Source organism: Suricata suricatta, chromosome 15 (genome assembly GCF_006229205.1).
Source record: "Suricata suricatta isolate VVHF042 chromosome 15, meerkat_22Aug2017_6uvM2_HiC, whole genome shotgun sequence".
NCBI classification, from domain to species: domain Eukaryota; kingdom Metazoa; phylum Chordata; class Mammalia; order Carnivora; family Herpestidae; genus Suricata; species Suricata suricatta.
Window position 1 is genome coordinate 62,308,344 of NC_043714.1, and position 19,809 is coordinate 62,328,152.

General features: G+C 35.7%; 1 protein-coding gene across 1 annotated transcript in view; it reads right to left on the bottom strand.

Annotated features, from left to right (window-relative positions):
• The window catches only part of ATAD2 (ATPase family AAA domain containing 2), a 63,719-nt gene that overhangs the window by 7,967 nt on the left and 35,943 nt on the right, over window positions 1–19,809 (bottom strand). The window contains exons 14-22 of the mRNA XM_029923321.1: window positions 14,294–14,453; window positions 13,478–13,568; window positions 12,513–12,827; window positions 12,031–12,163; window positions 11,505–11,691; window positions 10,350–10,535; window positions 3,443–3,578; window positions 2,234–2,430; window positions 1,542–1,701 (exon numbers count right to left, since the gene is read on the bottom strand). Of these exons, the coding sequence (XP_029779181.1) occupies window positions 1,542–1,701; window positions 2,234–2,430; window positions 3,443–3,578; window positions 10,350–10,535; window positions 11,505–11,691; window positions 12,031–12,163; window positions 12,513–12,827; window positions 13,478–13,568; window positions 14,294–14,453 (1,565 nt within the window). The remainder of the gene's footprint in view (window positions 1–1,541; window positions 1,702–2,233; window positions 2,431–3,442; window positions 3,579–10,349; window positions 10,536–11,504; window positions 11,692–12,030; window positions 12,164–12,512; window positions 12,828–13,477; window positions 13,569–14,293; window positions 14,454–19,809) is intronic.

The window sequence follows — 19,809 nt, forward strand, 5'->3', positions numbered from 1 at the left end:
AAGCACTGATTCCCCAACCATGGAACCTTATCAGAAATGTAAATTCTCAGGCCCTACCCTACATCTACAGAATCAGAAACCATGGGGATGGGGCCCTACAAGCTGCATCTTAACAAGCCCTCTAGAAGATGCTGATTGTCTGCTAAAGTTTCAATACTACTGGTCTAAAGTAATTCTAGATTGTCATGATGGACAGAAGCAGTAGCAGCAGCAGTATGACTACAATGAGACAGAAAACGTCCTCAGCCTCCACTGTAAATGCTTTCTTCTTTTGACAATGAAGGGGTGTTTTCAGGTTGGTAGCCTGTTTCCCAGTATTTATCTACAGAATTCTGAATTCTAGGGAAGAGCCTAGGGAAGATGAGCGCAGATAACTGGGAGGGGAAGAACAGGGAGCTTTTCAATTGTTGAAGAAACTCTCAGTAGGTCCCTGTGCTAATCAAGCTAATTTATAAACATTCTAATTAGAAAACAGAAAGCCAATGTACTGGGGGAGAGAGTTAACAGGACCATTAGCAAACAGGATGATTAAAAAAAAAAAAAAAACTATCCATTGAGAGAGTTAAGGACACTTGCCACAAAACAAAAATAGGAAGCTAGGAGAAAGAAGCACCTAAGAAAGAATGTTTTTGGATATGAATAAATATATATCAGATATGTAAATAGTTGGATATTTAAATATGTTTGAACAAGTATATCATTAAAAATTCCCTTATTTTATTTATTTATTTTATTATTTATTTTTTAAAGACTTTATTTTTAAGTAATCTCTGCACCCAATGTGAGACTCAAACCCACAATCCCCAGATTGAGTCACAAATTTTACTACAAATTTTATTTTTTAATTGATTGTGTAGGTGAGTACAGGATAGGTGTATGTATAGAAGATGTCTAAAAAAGTTATCCCCAAACAATAGTGTCTACCTTTGGAGAAAGAAAATGGGGCACTTAGTTATTTTTATTGAAGTGTAGTTAACTTATAATATTATATGAGTTTCAAGTGTGTAACACAGTGATTCAACGTTCATATACATTATGAAGTGACCACCATAATAGATCTAGGAGGCTTAGGTTTAAAAAAATATTATTAGCAAGTATTATATACTATATTACTCACGTATTAAAAATTGCAATGATCTAAACTAAGAAAATTCTTTTGAATCTGTTTTATTACAGAGTGTTTATTTTCTACTTCAAGACAGAACATTGATAAACAAAGGAAAGAAGTGAGGTTGTTATGTGATTTTGTGTCTCATTAGAGGAGGCAGCATGGAATGGTTAATAAACACAGGGCATTATGGCATCAAGGAAACATGCGTTCAAATTTTGCCTGTCACTTTCTGGCAGTATGATCCTGAATAAGTTTTCTAACTTAACTTCATTTTCCTCAACTGTAAAATGAGAATAAAACTGTATTCAGTGGCACTGTGAATATAAAATGTTTATAGTTCATCACCCGGCATAAAGTCAATCCTCAGTAAATGTTAGCAGCCCCTGTTCCCCCGCCCTCCCTGGGGGGAAAAAAACCCACTAATACTTACCTCCAGGATCCCTATCTGGATTGTATTCTAAAGCATTACTACAGATCAGATCAATGTCACTCAAATAGTCTTTCACAGTCAGATACTTGTGGAGATCAATTTTACTGATTACAGATGAAAGGTCCATTGGTTGCTTTATCACAGTGACATAATCAGGAACCTAAAATTCAAGCAAATGACCAAATCACTAAATGAACTCTGAACATAAAAACACTGAAGTCTAGTTGCTCTGCCAGGCAATATAAGGGGGAGAGAATAAATTTATAAGAAACAATGATAATATATTAATATGAAACCTTTGACTATTTAAAGCTGGTTTTGTTTTGTATTTACTCCTGTTCTTGGGCACCCGTATCTCCAGTATTATCTTATACTTCTTTCCCTGTCCAAACGCCACCAATACCTCAATGTCAACTTAGATTACACTCCCCAGCTCATTCTAAACTGTGTAGGTCACAATAATATCATGCAGCATTAAGTCATTCTTAAATTGCAAAGTTTACTGGCTACTTTCTGGAGGAAAGGAAAATGTGTTATGTAGCTTTTAAGTCTCCATGTGCTTAAGACACTACTCAATATATTCCACATAAAGAAAGTTCAGAGTGTAGACAAGGAACCACATAAACTATCCAAATATTCTCTAATTTATAGTATGGTTTAGAACACATTTGATCCAAAGATTAAATCAATACCTCATCAGGGTCAACAGGTTTAGTAAATACTCTGAATCGCTTGTCAATAGCGAGCCTATGTGTAACATTTCTCAAGAAAATCCTCAGTTCTCTAAATGTATCTTCTTCTTGTTCTTCTAGCCGTTTCACTTCTTCCGCTGTCAGTGGTCTCGGCTCAGGCGGTGGTGCCACAGGAAGAACCTCCAAGGCCTGCAAAACTTCACACGGATGAAGAGTTTAGTTAGTACCCTCTCATCATATCAAGGGTGACAAATGATTTGGTGCACAAAGCAGCCCAGCTTCCAAGGGTTATCCCTCCTCATAGTTCCCAGGAATAGAAGATTTGAAACACTAAAGTGCTACCATAATCTCTATCCCTACATCCCCTCCTACAATAATTGGTAACTTCTAATTTGGTACACAAATTCCTAAGTCATTACCTCTGATTTATTTTAAGACCATTTATGAGGTTATTAACTTTGAAAATGCATTTATTTCCAGGATAAGAATATTCTATTAAAAAAACCTTTTACTAGTTAAGTTTTGAAGTAATAAAAAATTGTGTTATGTTTCAAATGTAACAAGTTTAATTTTGTTTAAACAGGTATGTATGGAGTACTCAGGATTAAAAAAGGAGTTTGAGACTGCTGCACCCCAAAACTGGCGGTCTATTAAAGGAGTAAGAGATAATTATCACGTCACTGTAATGTCATATTAATATAAAAAATGTGCAGTGGGTCATAATGGTAGAAAATTAATTTTGCCTACATATGTTAAGGAGTAAAAAATGAGTTATAGTAGAAGGACAAATGGTTCCTTAGGCAGTGACAGGCAATGGAGATAGAGGCACTATTGAAAGTGAGCAAGCATGAAGAATTATGAAAAGGCAGGGATATGTTGCATGTGGTGTAAAGATAGAGTGCTTTGCAAGGAAAAGGTGGGGGAAAAAGGGAAGAACAAAAGTGCCAAAAACGGGCTGGAGAAGACAGGCTGGGGCTTTCCTATGCATTCCAGCTGAAGATCTACGTGCACTGGCAGTATACCAGGAACGGCCTCGTGCGCTTTAAGATCTTCAGTCTACTTTAATGGGAAGTATAGAGACTTGTAAGCAGTAGAGGTATCAACCTAATGACTGAGGTTTTGAGTTTGTATTACAAGATGATGATGCTATTAATATTTTATTCCCATGGTCTTGGAATTATTATATAATAAATTGATAGGAAAACTAACCTGCTTTCTTTTTTGATACAGGGGGCTTAGCAGCTTGCTTTAGAATTAAATCTTCAAAAAATTTTGTCCGTTCTTCTGTCCCAGGTAACTGGACATTAAAAATTTCTCCATAATCATGGATAAATAATTCTTGCACCTTGTAAGAGAAAATACATGCATTATTTATGTGAATACATAATACTGTGTATGTATCAATCAATTCAACAGTAGATTATTACACACATATTTTTAATAACCTGAACTGTGTAATAAAGAGATGTTTTAAAAACACAGATCTTTTACGTATGCTGGAGTTACATATAAATCACGTATGCAAACAGATAAGGAACTAAAAAATATGGGATCTTCTTTAAAACTCAAGATTCCAAAGTTCATATGGTAATTGACATGGCAATATTTTATTTCCAGGGTTTTGTTGAGATTAATTAATTCACTTTCACAACCCAAAGTGAGAAAAGAGAATGAGTGGTTGTTCAGTAAGAATAAAGGCTGTAACTTTGTATAGAGTGCTTGGGTGGCTCAGTCAGTTAAGTGTTGACTCTTGATTTTGGCTCAGGTCACAATCTCAGTTTGTGAATTTGAGCCCCACGCTGGGTTCTGTGCTAACAGCACGGAACCTGCATGGGATTTTCTCTACTCCCCCACCTCTGTGCATATGCGCACACACTCTTTCTCTCTCTCTCAAATGAAATAAATAAACTTTAAAAATTTTTCAAAAAAAGAACAAAGGCTAGTAGCATCTGGCTGGCTCAGTCGGTGGAGCATGCAACTCTTAATCTTGGGGTTGTGAGTTTGATCCCCATGTTGGGTATAGAGATTACTTATAAAAAAGATCCTTAAAAAAAATTAAGGCTAGAAAGTAACAAGTGCTAGTGAGGATGTGGAGAAATTAGAACCTCTGTACTGGCAGGCATGTTAAAATGGTGCAGCCACTGTGGAAAACACAAAGTTACTAAGTAATCCAGTACAGAGATCTGAAGAATTGGGGGGAAAAAAACTACCACTCAAACTGATACTTGTATACTGATAATCACACCAAGATTGTTCATAGTAGCCAAAAGGTAGAGACAATCCAAATGTTCATCACCAGATGAGTGAATAAAAATATGATACACAGAGGCAATGGTATATTACTCAGCTTTAAAAAGGAGTGAAAAAATTTTTTTAATGTTTTATTTATTTTTAATACAGAGAGAGACAGAGCATGAGAGGGGGAGGGGCAGAGAGAGAAGGAGACACAGAACCAGAAGCAGGCTCCAGGCTCTGAGCTAGCTGTTAGCACAGAGCCTGAGGCAGGGCTCGAACCCATGAACGTGAGATCTCGCCTGAGCCAAAGCCGGAGGCTTAACCGACTGAGCCACCCAGGCGCCCCTAAAAAGGAGTGAAATTTTAATGCATGCTACAACATGGATGAACTCTGAAAACATTCTAAGTGAATTAAGCCAATCACAAAAGGACAGATACCACATTGTTCTAGCTACACAGATATGTAAAACAGGTAAATTCATAGATACAAAAAGTTATTATAACACAGGTTACCAGCGGTTTGGGAAAGGAGGAAATGGGGAATAACTGCTTAATGGGTACAGAGTTTCTGTTTGGGATGATGAAAAAATTCTGGAAATGGATAGTGGTGATGGCTGTACAACACTGCGAATGTACTTAATGCAACATACTTTGTCACTGAACTGTACACTTAAAAATCATTAAAATGGTAAAGTTACGCTATGCATATTTTAATGCCAAAAAAAGGGCAAAAGAGATCCCAAAAAGATGTTTCTAAACAACCTTTTGACCCTTTCCAGTATTATCAGAGGATGTTTATTCCTTGTGTGATGCTTCTGTACTTTGCCTTTGTGTATCTTTGACCTTTAGAAGTTTACATTCATAGCTTCTGCATAATCTGATTAGCAAGGTCTTCCACGCTCCCATATATATGAAAATGTTCCTAGTATGTAAAGTGAAACTTTCCTCCTGTTGTCTCAACATCTTTATGAAATGTCTCTATTTTTGTTAATTTATTTACTAAATTACATGTAAACAAGAGTCTACCAATGGACTATATTACATTAATTTGTCCCTGCTGGCCCAAATTCTAAGGTTTTAATTTTTAATTTTGTGGTATGCTTCAATATTTGATGGTCCTAGAACTTCCTCATTGCATTTTCAACATTTTCTTGGAAATTCAAGCACTTTTTCCTTCTACGTTGAATTTTAGAAACCACCTATTTTTTTGGGATTTGTACCCTTTCTTCCCCTCTCTCAGGGCTTGTACATTATTATATGGTGTATTTTGCCATTATCAAGTTCAGACCAAGACCAACTTAGATTTTAGTTTCACATTCCTTAAAAAAAAATTTTCCATTACAATTTTGTGAAAATAAGTTTTACTGGTTTTTTTGTTTGTTTCTTATATGCCACTTCTACAAATAAAAATTCAAGAGAAATAATCCTTTAATAAGCCTTTCAGTCAATGGTTTGTGGGTAATAGTTTCTTAGGCACTGCATATTTGAAAATATCTTTGTTTTGCTCTCTCATTCAAATGCTAACTTTTGGGGAAAGAAAATTATTGGTTAAAAATTATTTTCTTTCAAAACTTTGAAAATACAGCTCAGTTGTCTCCTTAGTAGCCAGTGTTACCAATGAGAAGGTAGAAGCAATTTGATTTTCAGTCCTTTCTAGTAATACTTTTTCTCTCAGAAGATTTAAAAATTTTCTTCTTTACTTCTGATATCCTGACATTTTATCTAGATGTAGGCCTTTTTATATCTGTCAGAACACAGAAACTTTTATATCTGACCTTAAGGTATTCTTTAACTCTACAAAATCTTCCAGTAGGTGAATATTTTCTCTTCTACATTTATTTTCTCCTCCCAAAAAGCCCATTAAACAGATGTTAGACCTGAATCAATCTGCTCTATTTTAACTTTTTCCCTGATTTTTCAAATCTCTGTTCTTTTGTATCATATAGTATAAGAATTCCTGGTATCATGATCTCCCATCTTGCTAATTCACTTTTCATCTGTTTCTGTTCCTTTTCAAAAGCCTCACAGAATTTTTATTTGGGGGAAGTTATTTCACTTATCTCCATTTGGTTCTTTTCTACAACAGTCTGTTGGTGATATATGGACATGATTATTCATTGAGCTGTCCTTCTCAAATGCTTATTTATAAGCTCCTCTTTGTCTTTGAATTCTTGACTGTCCATAGCTGCTTTTTCTGTTTATTCTAGATTCTATGTCCAGTGATTATATGAAGAAGCTAGCTTATACTAGAAATAGAATTTACCTGTAATTTGCTTTCTGAGCACAGTGTCTCCCCATTCCTCCTGATCTTGACAGTCATAGATAGTCACTGCTCTGACACAGTAGTCTTTGGGCCTAATCTCACTGCTGTAGCTGAGGACGAAGAACTTGCTAACTGCTGCCTGGCATGGCCAGAAGTGAAGAAAACCAATTAACAGAAAGTTAATCCAAGGCTCTTTCAATTCCTTCCTAGCACTGACTCAGAGCTAGAAACCATTTCCATCTTTGGAAGGAGTCCTCTCATGCACATGCTTTGAACTGTGGTAACCCTCATCAGTCTAATTCCCACTGCTCTTTCATGGATTCATGAAAGCTGCTAATCTATTCGTGACATTCTTTCTCATTTTTCCCATGCTGCTAAATGGCTAAGGATTCACTAGTGCTCATGGATATAGGAAATTCTGAGGTGGACAAACTCCAATGTAGCTAAAAATGGTACATGCAGTGTTCTCATTTATTATATAGCCCAATGCTATATAGACAATATCAATGAACCACTAAAAACTACATAAGGCTCAAAGTGGACTTGCTTATTTATAGCCATATAAACCACATTATTCATTTTCTAAAATAAGCAAGTCCTGGTCCTATGCCCACTCCACCCTACAATGCAGTGTGATACTGGATACTTTACTCAGTTTACAATTATGTGCTTAAGAAATATTACCCAAAGAAAACAGAGAAGCTATTCTTTTCTTTATGTGCAGAATTCCCACATTCTTGATATTATATCAGATTAAACTGACTGTAGTTTTTCAACCTCCCTACATCCATATAAAGAATGCTCAGCTATTTTGTCTTGTTATCAAGAGTATAAAATTATCTTTCTTTCAAATTTCAAAATGATTAACAATGTTTTAACTGAGAGTGAGTATAATAAGCCAATGGCATAATGTGACTACTACATAGCAATTCTTCTTTACTTTGTTAACCAGAACACTGCTGGCGTACTTAATTCATTCTGGATACAGCTAGCTCTCTCTTCAAAGGGAATATAAAGACATTCAGGAGAGTGACTAGAATTCTGAAGAAACTAAAAATATGTGATATGTGGCAGAGCCTGCTCTTATCAGGCCCATGTCCTCCTCCTCTGGGGCACACTGCTCTGTCATACTTCCTAGTCTCCCTTGCTCTTAGGTACAGCCATGTGAGGTTCAGCCAGTGGAATGGGATAGAAAATGATATACATCTTTCAGATTAGGCACAGGAATGGGCCACTCCTTTCAGTGGGGTGGAGTGAAAGCAAGCTGCAAATCACGCGATGAAACTGAGAAAGTTCTCTGAGCCTGAATGTCCGGAACGACTACATGGAAGGAGGCTAGACCTACATGTAGTCACCTGTGTAGTATAGTTACACTAATGGGAAATAAACTTCTACTGTTTTAATAATCCTAAGGAATATACTGTATCACAGAAGAAATGTTTAGTGTGAAAAAGTTTGAGTCAGAGTGGGGAGATATGAATATACATAATAGAGCATCTGAATATACAAAGAGTTGTCATGATGAAAATAGATTTGACAGGTTCTAGAAAACAGAGATAAAGAAATGGAAGCCTCTCAAAGTAAGTTGATTTAAAAAAATTTTTTTTAAACATTTATTTATTTTTGAGAGACAGATCATGAGCATGGGAAGGGCAGAGAGAGAGGGACACACAGAATCAGAAGCAGGCTCCAGGCTCTGAGCTGTCAGCACAGAGCCTGAAGCATGGTTCAAGCCCACGAACCGAGAGATCATGACCTGAGCTAAAGTCAGATGCTCAACCAACTGAGCCACCCAGGCGCCCCAAAATAAGTTGATTTTTTAGGAATCAGAGCTAACGAGATGAATAGTGAAGAAAAGTGTTTCAACAAAGGTGGAATAGCCACATAAAGGGGCGAGTAAAAAGGAAGAGTCCAGAACTAGATTAACTAAACTAGAAGCCATAAAGAGTCTATAACATACACTTAATACCTATCTTCCAGGATGCTCAAATTTCAGTTGAATACCTCACAATTAACTATGAAGACAGAGCCATCAGGGACACCATTCTTGTCCTTGGATAACTCCATCTCATTTCCTTCTACTCTGCTCTCCACTCACTTGGCTCTAGCTTCCCTGGTCTTCTTGCTATTTTTCTAAAACATCAGACACACTTTTGCTTCAGGGTCTCTGCACCTGCTTTTCTTCTGCTAAGAACCTTTGTCCCTCAGATACCCCAAATGGGTTACTATCTTACCTTTTTCAGGTCTTTGCTCAAAAGTCATCTTCTTACGCCTTACTTAAGACTATCTATTTAACACTGTGACCTTTTCACACTCTTTTGGCATTGCTTAGCTAAATTTTTCTCCATAGCAATAGGTTAATATTATACAATTTATCTATTTAATTTTACTTGCTGAAATAAAATGTGAGCCTTAGGAAGACAGAAGCTTTTGTATTTTTCAATGCTATACTCCATTACCTGGAACTATATGCCTGACACAGAATAAGCACTCAGTAAATATTTCTTTAGTAAAATATTTGAATTTATCTTCCTACTCATGTCCTAAAATATGGAAACCAATTTTGTCAAAAGTATGGAAAACTCATTAAATTCAGTCATTAAAAACAAAACAGACAGAGACCTACAATATACTTATGTACTCTGAAAACTGAAAGGTAGGAAAAAAAATCTCTTCCTGTACTTTACATTTTGCTAGGATAGAGTGAAGCAAACATAAATATTTAATGGCAGGCAGTGATAAAAAGAAAATAGAGTAAGGGAAGAGAGAGTGATGGGCACAGGAGCTAATCACTATAATTGAGAAACTGATCAGGGAAGGCCTCTCTGAGACAATACCTGGGCTGAGACCTGAGAAAAATAGCGGATCATTACAGGCAAATATCTAGAGGAGTATTTCAGGCAGAAAAAGCATAAACTTTTGTCAATGGTCTTTGTCTAAACAGGCACTAACTTGAAAAGACAATAATTTGGTACTATCAAAAGTTCTAAATGTGCATACTCTTCAACTAAAATAGTTATTCCACTTTTAGGAATGGATACTAGGAAAATTCACAGAGTAATGCTCATACAGGATAAGCCCAGGGACATCTGAGTTGCTTAGTTGGTCAAGTGTCTGACTCTTGATTTAGGTTCAGGTCACGATTGCATGGTTCATGAGATCAAGACTTACATCAGGCTCTGTGCTGACAGTGCAGAGCCTGTTTGGGATTCTCTCTCTCCCTCTCTCTCTTACTGTCCCCTGCTTATACTCTCTCTCTCTCAAAAGACATAAAAAAAAAAAAGTCCAAGGATGCTCACTCTAACAGTTCAATAGAAAAAAAAAAAAAACTAAAAAACAACCAGAATACCTATGAGCAAGAAGGCAATGGAAAAAGCCATGCTGCTTTTAAAAGGAATGAGACATTGTATTGAAAAAGAAAAGTATATATATGAAGCAAGTTGCAAAATACTATGCATCATATAACCCCAATTTTGTAAGAGAAAAACATTTATAATGTAGACTTACTATACACATATATAAATACACACACCATCCTTCCCAACAAGCCCATATATCATATGTACAGTGACTCCTCTCCCCCCACCTTCCCGCTCTGTCCTCCCCTCCATAAAGTACCTCTTCTGGCAGAGCAGAATGGGGCTTGTCAGAAGTTGCAAGTAGTAAAACTGGAGCAAATGAAGGAATGTTCTGTAACAATGTAGTAAACGTGGCTTTCAATGTTGGTCCAACTATTTCCCACCACAAGTGGATATGAGGAACATATACTATACTTGGTGCTGTTCTCTTAGCTTCACGAATCATCTAGTAGAGAAAGAAAAGAATTATATTCAGTTAAAGAGCTAGTATGTTACTAATGCTCACTTATTAGTCTGGAACAATGTTTAATGTCTCAGAATTATCATACAAAACCCTCAAGTTTTTAAAATGCTTTCCCCATTCTCAATCTTACTTTTAAATGTTTTGTAAAAGTCTTGCTCTTAGTAAAATGGGAAAGATTTATGTGATATGAAGAGAAACCAGAATATTAAGTCTTGTTTTTAGGAAAACATAGCTACTTCAAGCAATTAGAAAGAAAACAGCTTAATACATCTAGACTTCTGTTAAATGCAAAAACACAAATACTTTACATTTAAAATTTTTTAAATATAAAAATAGCAAAAATAGAAGCAGCAGAATATCTGAGTGCTTACCATGCAGCAGTCACTGTTTTAAATACTCTACCCATTTAATCCTCACAGCAGCCATACAAGGTAAGTATTATTATTATCTTCATTATGCAAATAAGGAAACCAAGGCGGAGATCTAATAACTTCCCTAAGGTCACAGAGATATTAAATGGTGGAAATATGATTTAAATCCACACTTTTTAAAAATTTTTAAAATTTATTTTTATTGAGACAGAGAAACAGCATGAGTGGGGGAGGGGCAGAGAAAGAGGGAGACACGGAATCCAAAGCAGGCTCCAGACTCTGAGCTGTCAGCACAGAGCCTGACATAGGGCTTGAACCCATGAACTGTGAGATCATGACCTGAGCCGAAGTCAGACGCTTAACTGACTGAGCCACTCAGGCACCACTAAACCCACATTCTTTAATGACTAAGCAATTACATATAGTTCTCTTTCATAAACCTGGAGGTAGAAATCAGAAAGACAAAAAAAACAAACAAACAAACACCAAAACCCAGTTCAAAAAGGATAAGCAATTCTAGACCGTGCCTCTAGAAGACTGCCTCTCTTGCAGCTTACTTGTCTGGGCAACAATGAATTACCTGGGCACATGTTTCTTCAGGAGATGTAGCACTGACTCCAAAAAGAACAGGAATGTCTAAAGTATATACTGCAAATTTTTCCAAAGCGTGGATGACAGCTGGTGCCAAATGAGAACCTTGCCCAAATCCTGGTTCTCCCACTATCAATATTCGTGGTCGAAAAGACATAGGCTGATAACATGCATTTCTGAAAGAAATTAGCTATATTTTAGAAAAAGCAAAAGTTAAAAATTTCCTCCTAAATTATCACTTTTTAACTTTAAGGCAAAAATATTGACTGTATGGTTGGTCAATCCACAACAGTATGGTTCAAGTGGTCTTTGGAAAATAACAACCTCCATAGATTTTTAGGACTACTTTATACAGTGTAACTTCTATTATAGTGACAACTGTAATACCAAAAAATTTTGATATTTTAACTTCATAAAAAATCAGTTTGCATTCTTATCTTTTCAGCCACCATCTTTTAGTTTTTAGGAATTTACACACAAAATATTATATACATTCATTTGCAAGGGAAATATACCTATTCAAATGAAGAAAATTAACATTTTCTTTTGCCTTATTAAAGGATTTTTGAGAAAGCCCATTTTCATATACAGATGGGATATCATCATCACTGTATGCCAAATCACTTTCTAGCAGAGGACAAGAAATATCTACAAAACAAGAAAAATTGTACATTAGTAACTTTTCCGGATAGCAAAAAGCAAACATTAATGTAATGCATTATTTAGCAAATCAATGTCCATGAAATGCACAATTAGAATTTTTAAGAATCAAAGACATTTGTGTAGAGATGAGTAACAAGCAAATATAAAATGCACATCAAATTTAAACAGATCTAACTGAGGGCAATCTGTGAAGTAAATTTCCTTCAAAGCAGAACTAAATCCCTTTCAAGAGGTTCTTTTCTAAACAAACAAACAAAAAAATTCTGGGATGTAGAAAACATTTAGTTTCACTGATTATGAAAACTAACTTTAAATGGCCGATCAAGTTTCATACCTGAGTCTAATGCTTTATTTGTTCTGTTTTCTGCATGTGGAAATACTCTCTGAAGGGCTTCTAAGATCTTGTGAACGGTACTTTGCAGGAGTGGTTTCACAACAGTGGACAATGCCTGCCCAGGTGATGTCACAGCTCTTTGGGCAGCTGGTATCATCTTTTGCATAGCTACCTCAAAATCCTTAGCTGAGATGTTGATTGAAGAGAGATCCAACTGTAGCTTCTCACTAGTGGTATAAATTTGTGGGTAGCGTCGACGCAGAGCACATAAAGCGGCCTCAGAGCATATTGACTTAATATCTGCACCACAGTATCCTATCCAAGGCAATCAAAAAAAGAAATTTAAGTAAATCATCACCCTATAAGCATGACTATGGTTAAAAGAAAATTAAAACTCAACCTAGCAATATAGTAAAATATCCACAAGTAAGAAGGCTAAAATCTCTCATCTACCCAATAAACTTAAAATGGTTAATAGCCATCAACAAATCAATCAACTTTTACAAGTGAAATCTACAAACACTAAGTGTTGTATAGTGGTCAAAAAAAAAGAGTTTTTAAAACGAGACAGACTAGGTTTAAATTCCAGTTTTTCACTTGCGGCATGTATGATCTTTGGAGAATCATTTATGCTCTTTCAGCCATCTCTACATCTGTAATTTGGGATTAATGCTACCTACAGGACTGTTGTGAGAATGTCTCGAAATAACATATGTAGAATGTTTAACAGAATGACTAGAAAATGTAAACAGCAAAAGATAGCTATTATTATCATTGTCTAACTTTGCTCCCGAATTCCCCAATAGTCAATTCATCAAATATCTCTATTTAATACCAGGATTTTTAAAGAAAACATGCCACAAATTAAGAGATCAAAACCAAACATAACCTTGCAAGACTACAATTTGTTTAATTTCTGAAACGAATGCAAATTTTTATCTTTTAATGCGTAAAGCAATGTTTACCAACACAGTGTTCTGCTAGTTCTTCTAGAAATATGTCCAGTGGTTTAGGATTCCAATCTCTTGTATGAATCTTAAGAATTTCTTTCCGAGCCTATAAATAAGAACAATTTTAATTTTTTAAAAACAAGGTGTGATTCAGATTTGAGTAATTTCAATTTAAAATAGTTTTATCTAAAAATCATAAAGAAATCAATACCTACTATAAAAATAGTAAAAGTGAAAAGAAAAGATGTACTTTGTGAGCATTTAAGGAATTTATGTTAAAGATTTGCATTTCTAGTGTTTTAAGTTCTAGGCATCATAAATGTGAATGAGAGACATTAATAATGACAGAACTATTGTTCATTCTGGTCCATATTAAGAATTGTTTAAGAATACTGACAGCACTACTCATATTTTCCTCCTTGGTTCTCAAAAGATTCAGTGGCTTTAAAATAACTAGGTAGGACTGTATGGTAGTGTCCATGAAAAGGTAAAGGCTGATAAACTGCTAAGGACGGACTGCTCATTAATAGCCTACATGTTCTGAAGCAAAATAAAGTTGTGTGGCAACATCCAAAGACTATGTTCAAATTGAGAACAATATAAGAGTACCTTTAGGGAGGCATTATTTTAATTAGAAAAAAATTAAAAAATCCAAATTCTTTAAATAAAATAACACCTCCCTAAGAATACATACTTTACCTCTTTGGATGTTAATCACATTTGACTTTGCTTCAGAACATGAAAAACTCAAACTTCACATTTTCACCGTGCCAAGATTTGTCTCTGATAAGAGCAACACAGTCTGTCAAATTTTGAATAATAAATTCCTACATCTTTGTCAGGTAGGCTGAAAAGGAATTCTCTGTCAAAGCGACCAGGCCTTCGCAAAGCAGGATCAATAGAATCCAGTCTGTTGGTAGCACCAATGACTACAATTTCTCCTCTGCTGTCCAATCCATCCATAAGCGCTAGCAAGGTGGAAACAATGGAACTAAATGTAAAAACAAATGACAAGAGATTAAACATACGATGCTGAATACAGTATTCCTTCTTCTGCTATGATTTAATATATTAAACATGTGAATATATTTTCTCAGAGCATGCCATTACTTCCAATAGATTTAAAAACCTTGTAAAATAACATATTAATGGGATGTAGAGGTTAAAATCAATGAAAACCATAAATCATTCTTAGAATGCCACAAATGGATCCTGGAAAATATTTCATAAAGCATAACTTCACATAGGAACTTAAGAGTTCCCAAAAAAGGATACACCAAAAAAAAAAAAAAACCTAGACAAACTATATCTAAAAAACACTCCATTGTATACACATTACCAAACAAATAACACCCAAATAAAATATACATAAAGCATAAAAAATAAGTTAAATTACATTTTAATTATGGAGAGAGAATAGTAAAACAATCTCCACATCTTCACCTCCTTTCAACAATTATCAATGTCCTTTTCAGGCACCTGGATGGCTCAGTCGGTTAAGCTTCTAACTTTGGCTTAGGTCATGATCTCACATGGCAGATCTGAGCCCCACATCAGGCTCTGTGCTGACAGCTCAGATTCCTTCAGATTCTGGAGCCTCCTTCAGAGATTCTGTGTCTCCTTCTCTCTCTCTGCCCCTCCCCCACTCACTTTTTCTCTCTCAAAAAATAAAAAAAAAATTTTTTAAATTATCAGTATCCTTTTTTTATGACTTCACCCAATAGTGCTTTTCTCCATCTAATAGTTTTTTTTAAGAAATAAAACCCCAAAAACTTCACACAGATTGTTTAATTCATAAATATTTCATATTAAAAATTTCATGTATTTATAAGATAGGGACTTTAAAAAACTCCCCCAGTACCAGGACACCAATGGAAGTGACAATGATTTCTTAATATCACCTAATATTTAATTTTCCTAAATGTTTTGAAATATCTTTTTTACATTTGTTTTTAAGATCGACACACCTTGGCCAAATGTCCCTCAGTTCCTTAACAGTCCCCATTGAACCTTCCTTTCTTTTCATTCCTTCATGCTGTTGACTTGTTAACAAAACTGGATCATTCGCCTTGTAAAATTTCCTTCCCACATTCTGGATTAGGCTACTTGCTTCCTGATAGGGTCATTTAACTTGCCCTGCATCTTTCATATTTCCTATAAACTGGCAGTTAGATCTAGAAGCTTAATAGATACAGGTTAAACTACTTAGGAGAGCATATAGGAAAATTTCACATACTTCCTACTGTGCTCAGGAGGCACAAACTCTCAGTTTCTCATTTAACATTAGGGGACTGGGGTTTAGGTGAGGGGTTATCAGCATACTACATTCATCTTAAACTTCACTATCGAACTTTTTACTTTACTGTTTTCGTAGTCACTTAGAATTACTGTTTAGATCAGGGTTTCTTGATCTTGGCCCAAATGACATTTTGGCCAGGTAATTTATTCATTGTACAGAGCTGTCCTTGGCATTGTAGAATGTTTAACATCATCTGTGATATTCACCCACTAGATGACAGTAGTACATCACTCATCTCCTCCAATTTATGACAATCAAAAATGTCTCCAGACACTTGTCCCAAGGGGGGCAAAATCTATTCCCAGTTGAAAACCACATGGCTAGATCCCCTATGTCATAGGGGTTGCAAAACGGTGATTTTCTATCTCAGTAATTTCCTCTGCACTTTATTTTAACTACGATTTCCCTATAAAGAACAATGCTACTTCATCAATTACTCTCAATCATGGCCTGAATCACAGTTATAGGACAGGAAAAAGAAATACTTGATTCTTTTATCAATTTTCAGAGTAATGAGTCACTATCTTAGCATCCTATGGAGTGACCAATTAAGTTATTTTTTTCAAAAAAGATCACTATAAACTGACAGTTTTTATGTATTTGATGCATTTCACCCTACTGTAGTCTTTATTATTTTTGATGCTCTAATTATTCCATCTTGGCCAATGGAAACTCCTTCAAAACCACCTGTGTCATTCTGTTATGACCCTAGTAGTTTTCAATTGCTTCTCTGCTTCCTGGGATTACAAAATATTCCAGGCTAGTCTTGCTTACTTCCAAACTCATTTCTCTTATCCACCAGCTCTCCCCTGAGTGCTAGTATTTAGAGACCACATTTTGGGTGGCATGGGTGTGGACTGCTACTGGATTGTAATAACTTCTAGGCCTTTTTACGTGTCCAGAGCTAGAAACTATGTTTTCTTAAAACAAAACAAAACAAAACCAACAAAAAAAAAACCTCATCAGGGCGCCTGGGTGGCTCAGTGGGTTAAACGTCCAGCTTTGGCTCAGCATGATCACACAGTTCGTGGGTTTGAGTCCCCTATCAGGCTCTGTGCTGACAAGCTAGCTCAGAGCCTGGAGCCTGCTACAGATTCTCTCCCTCTCTCTCTGACCCTCTCCTGCTCTTGCTGTCTCTCTCTGTCTCGACAAAAAAACCCAAAAAACAAAAAACAAAAAACAAAAAAACCAACAACAACCAAAAAACTCATTGTGAGGGGATGAGGGGCGGGGTGACTCAGTCGGTTAGTGTCCCACTTCCGCTCAGGACATGTAGTCCCGATTAGTGAGTTCAAGCCCCTCATCGGGCTCTGTGCTGAAAGCTTGCTCAGCCTGGAGCCTGCTTCGGATTCTGGTGTCTCCCTCTTTCTCTGCCCCTCCCCCATCCTACTCTGTCTCTCTTGGTCTCTCAAAAATAAATAACTGTAAAAAAAATTTTTTTTTTAATTCATTATAAGGGGCGCCTGGGTGGCTCAGTCAGTTGGGCGTTCAACTTCAGCTCAGGTCATGATCTCATGGTTCGTGGGGTTGAGCCCCGCATCGGGCTCAGTGCTGATAGCTCAGAGCCTGGAGCCTGCTTCACATTCTGTGTCTCCCTCTCTTTCTCTGCCCCTCCCCTGATCACACGGTCTCTGTCTCTCAAAAATTAATAAAAATGTTAAAGAATTTTTAAAAACTTAGTAAATTTATCATGAAAGGCACCTGGGTGGCTCAATCAGTTAAGTGTCTGACTTTGGCTCAGATTATGATCTCATGGTTTGTGAGTTCAAGCTGACAGTGTGGAGCCTGCTTAGGATTCTCTCTCCCCCCTCTCCTTCTCTCTCAAAATAAATAAACTTAAAAGAAAAAAAATTCATCATGAGTCCATACTAACACTCCCAATTCAAAGTAAAGATTCTAGGGTTTCAATTTATTTGATATTTATATCCTTTCTCTCTTAAGCTAAAAATCTTGTTTTCTAAGGCACCACATACTTATATTATCTTTCATTATTATTATCAGATAAAAATTAGTTTAATAATGTTCAATGTGCTAACTTTTAAAAATGCTTAATTTAACAAAAATGTTTATGCTGAGATATTCTAAGTCTTTGGATAAAAACAAAACAAAACAAAACTTGCACACTAGGTGTGCACAGTTTCCCAGCACCATTTACTGAAGAGGCTGTCTATATTCTTATATACAATATCCTCACTGCATATTCCTGTTTCTGTCAGAGACTAACTGACCATGTAAGTATGAGTTTATTTATGGACTCTCTAACCTATTCTATGATCTATTTTTGTGCCAGTGCCATACTGTTCTGATTACCATAGCTTTGTAGCATGTCTTGAAATCTGAAATTGTAATACCTCCAGCTTTGCTCTTCCTCAGGATTGCTTTGGCAATCTTTGAAATTGAACCATTTTCTTACACAATTCACAAAAACAAACTCAAAATGGATTAAAGATCTACCTGTGAGACCAGAAACCATAAAACTTCTTAAAACATAGAGAATAATTTCTTGGACATTGGCCTTAGCAACAGTTTTTTAGATGTATCTTCTTAGACAAAGGAAACAAAAGCAAAGTTAAACTATTGGGACTGTACCAAAATAAGAAGCTTTTGCAAAGCAATGGAAGCTATCAACAAAACAAAAAGGCAACTTACTAAATGGGAGAAGATATCTACAAATGATATATCCAATAAAGCATTAGTATCCAAAATATATAAAGAACTTACACAACTCAACACCAAAAAAAGAAAATCCCCAAATAATCTGATTAAAAAATGGGCAGAGCACATTCTTTGAAAGAACAGACATTTTTCCAAAGAAGATATATAAATAGCCAACAGACATGTAAAAAGATGCTCAACTAGTCATCAGGGAGATGAAAATCAAAACCACACAATATCATCTTATACCTATCAGAATAGCTAATATCAAAGGACATGAAATAACAAGTGTTGGCAAAGATGTGAAGAAAACCCTCATGCACTGTTCCTGGGAATGTAAACTGGTACAGCCACTATGGAAAATAGGATGGTGGTTCCTCAATAAGTTAAACATAAAAATACCATATAATCCAATAATTCCACTACTGTTTATTTACCCCCAAAGACAAAAACACTAATTGGAAAAGATACACATAATCCTATGTTTACTGCAGTATTATTTACAATAGCCAAGCTATGAACGCAATCTAACTGTCCATCAGTAGATGATAGATGGGTAAAGACGACGTACCATATAGAAAAACAATGAAATATTAGCCGTAAAAAAATTGGATCTTGCCATTTGTGGCAACATAGATTAACATAGAAGATGTTATGCTAAATGGAATAAGTCATACAAAGACAAATAACAAATGATTTCAGTTATATGTGGAATTTGAAAAGAAAACAAAACCCACAGAAACAGAACCATAAATATAGAGAAGTGGTCATTGCCAGAGGAAAAGGTGTTGGGGGTGTGGGCTGAATGGGTGAAGATTAAGGGGTTCAAATTTACAGTTTTAAAGTAAGTCATGGGGATGAGAAGCATAGCATTGGAATATAGTCCACACTGTAATAATGCTGTATGGTGACAGAAGATAACTACACTTACCCCATAGAAGCATAGCTCAATGCACAGAATTGCTGAATCATCATGTTTTACACCTTAAACTAGTAACACTGTATGCCAACTATCCTTCAATTAAATATATGTATGTACTTGAGAAGGCATGTGCTTCCCAAATTACTGTATAATTTTTGTTGCTAAAATTTCTCTAATTCCTTTTAGAACTATTCCAAAACATACTTAGTACTGAAGTTTTGGTTGCAAAGTAATGGTAATATTGTTAAATATGTTTGTTCCTACCAGCACAATAAATACAATATGGCTGATGATGAAATTTGTCATATATAAAGTCTGTAAGATTACTGTAAGTTATTTCAGACACAACTATTTTTACCATTGTACTTATCAGTTTAATTTACTGAGAGAAACAAGTGAAATTGTATATAGTATCAAGTCAAAGAAGGCCTCCAGACTACATTAAATATTGTTAGGTATTTAAAAAAACAA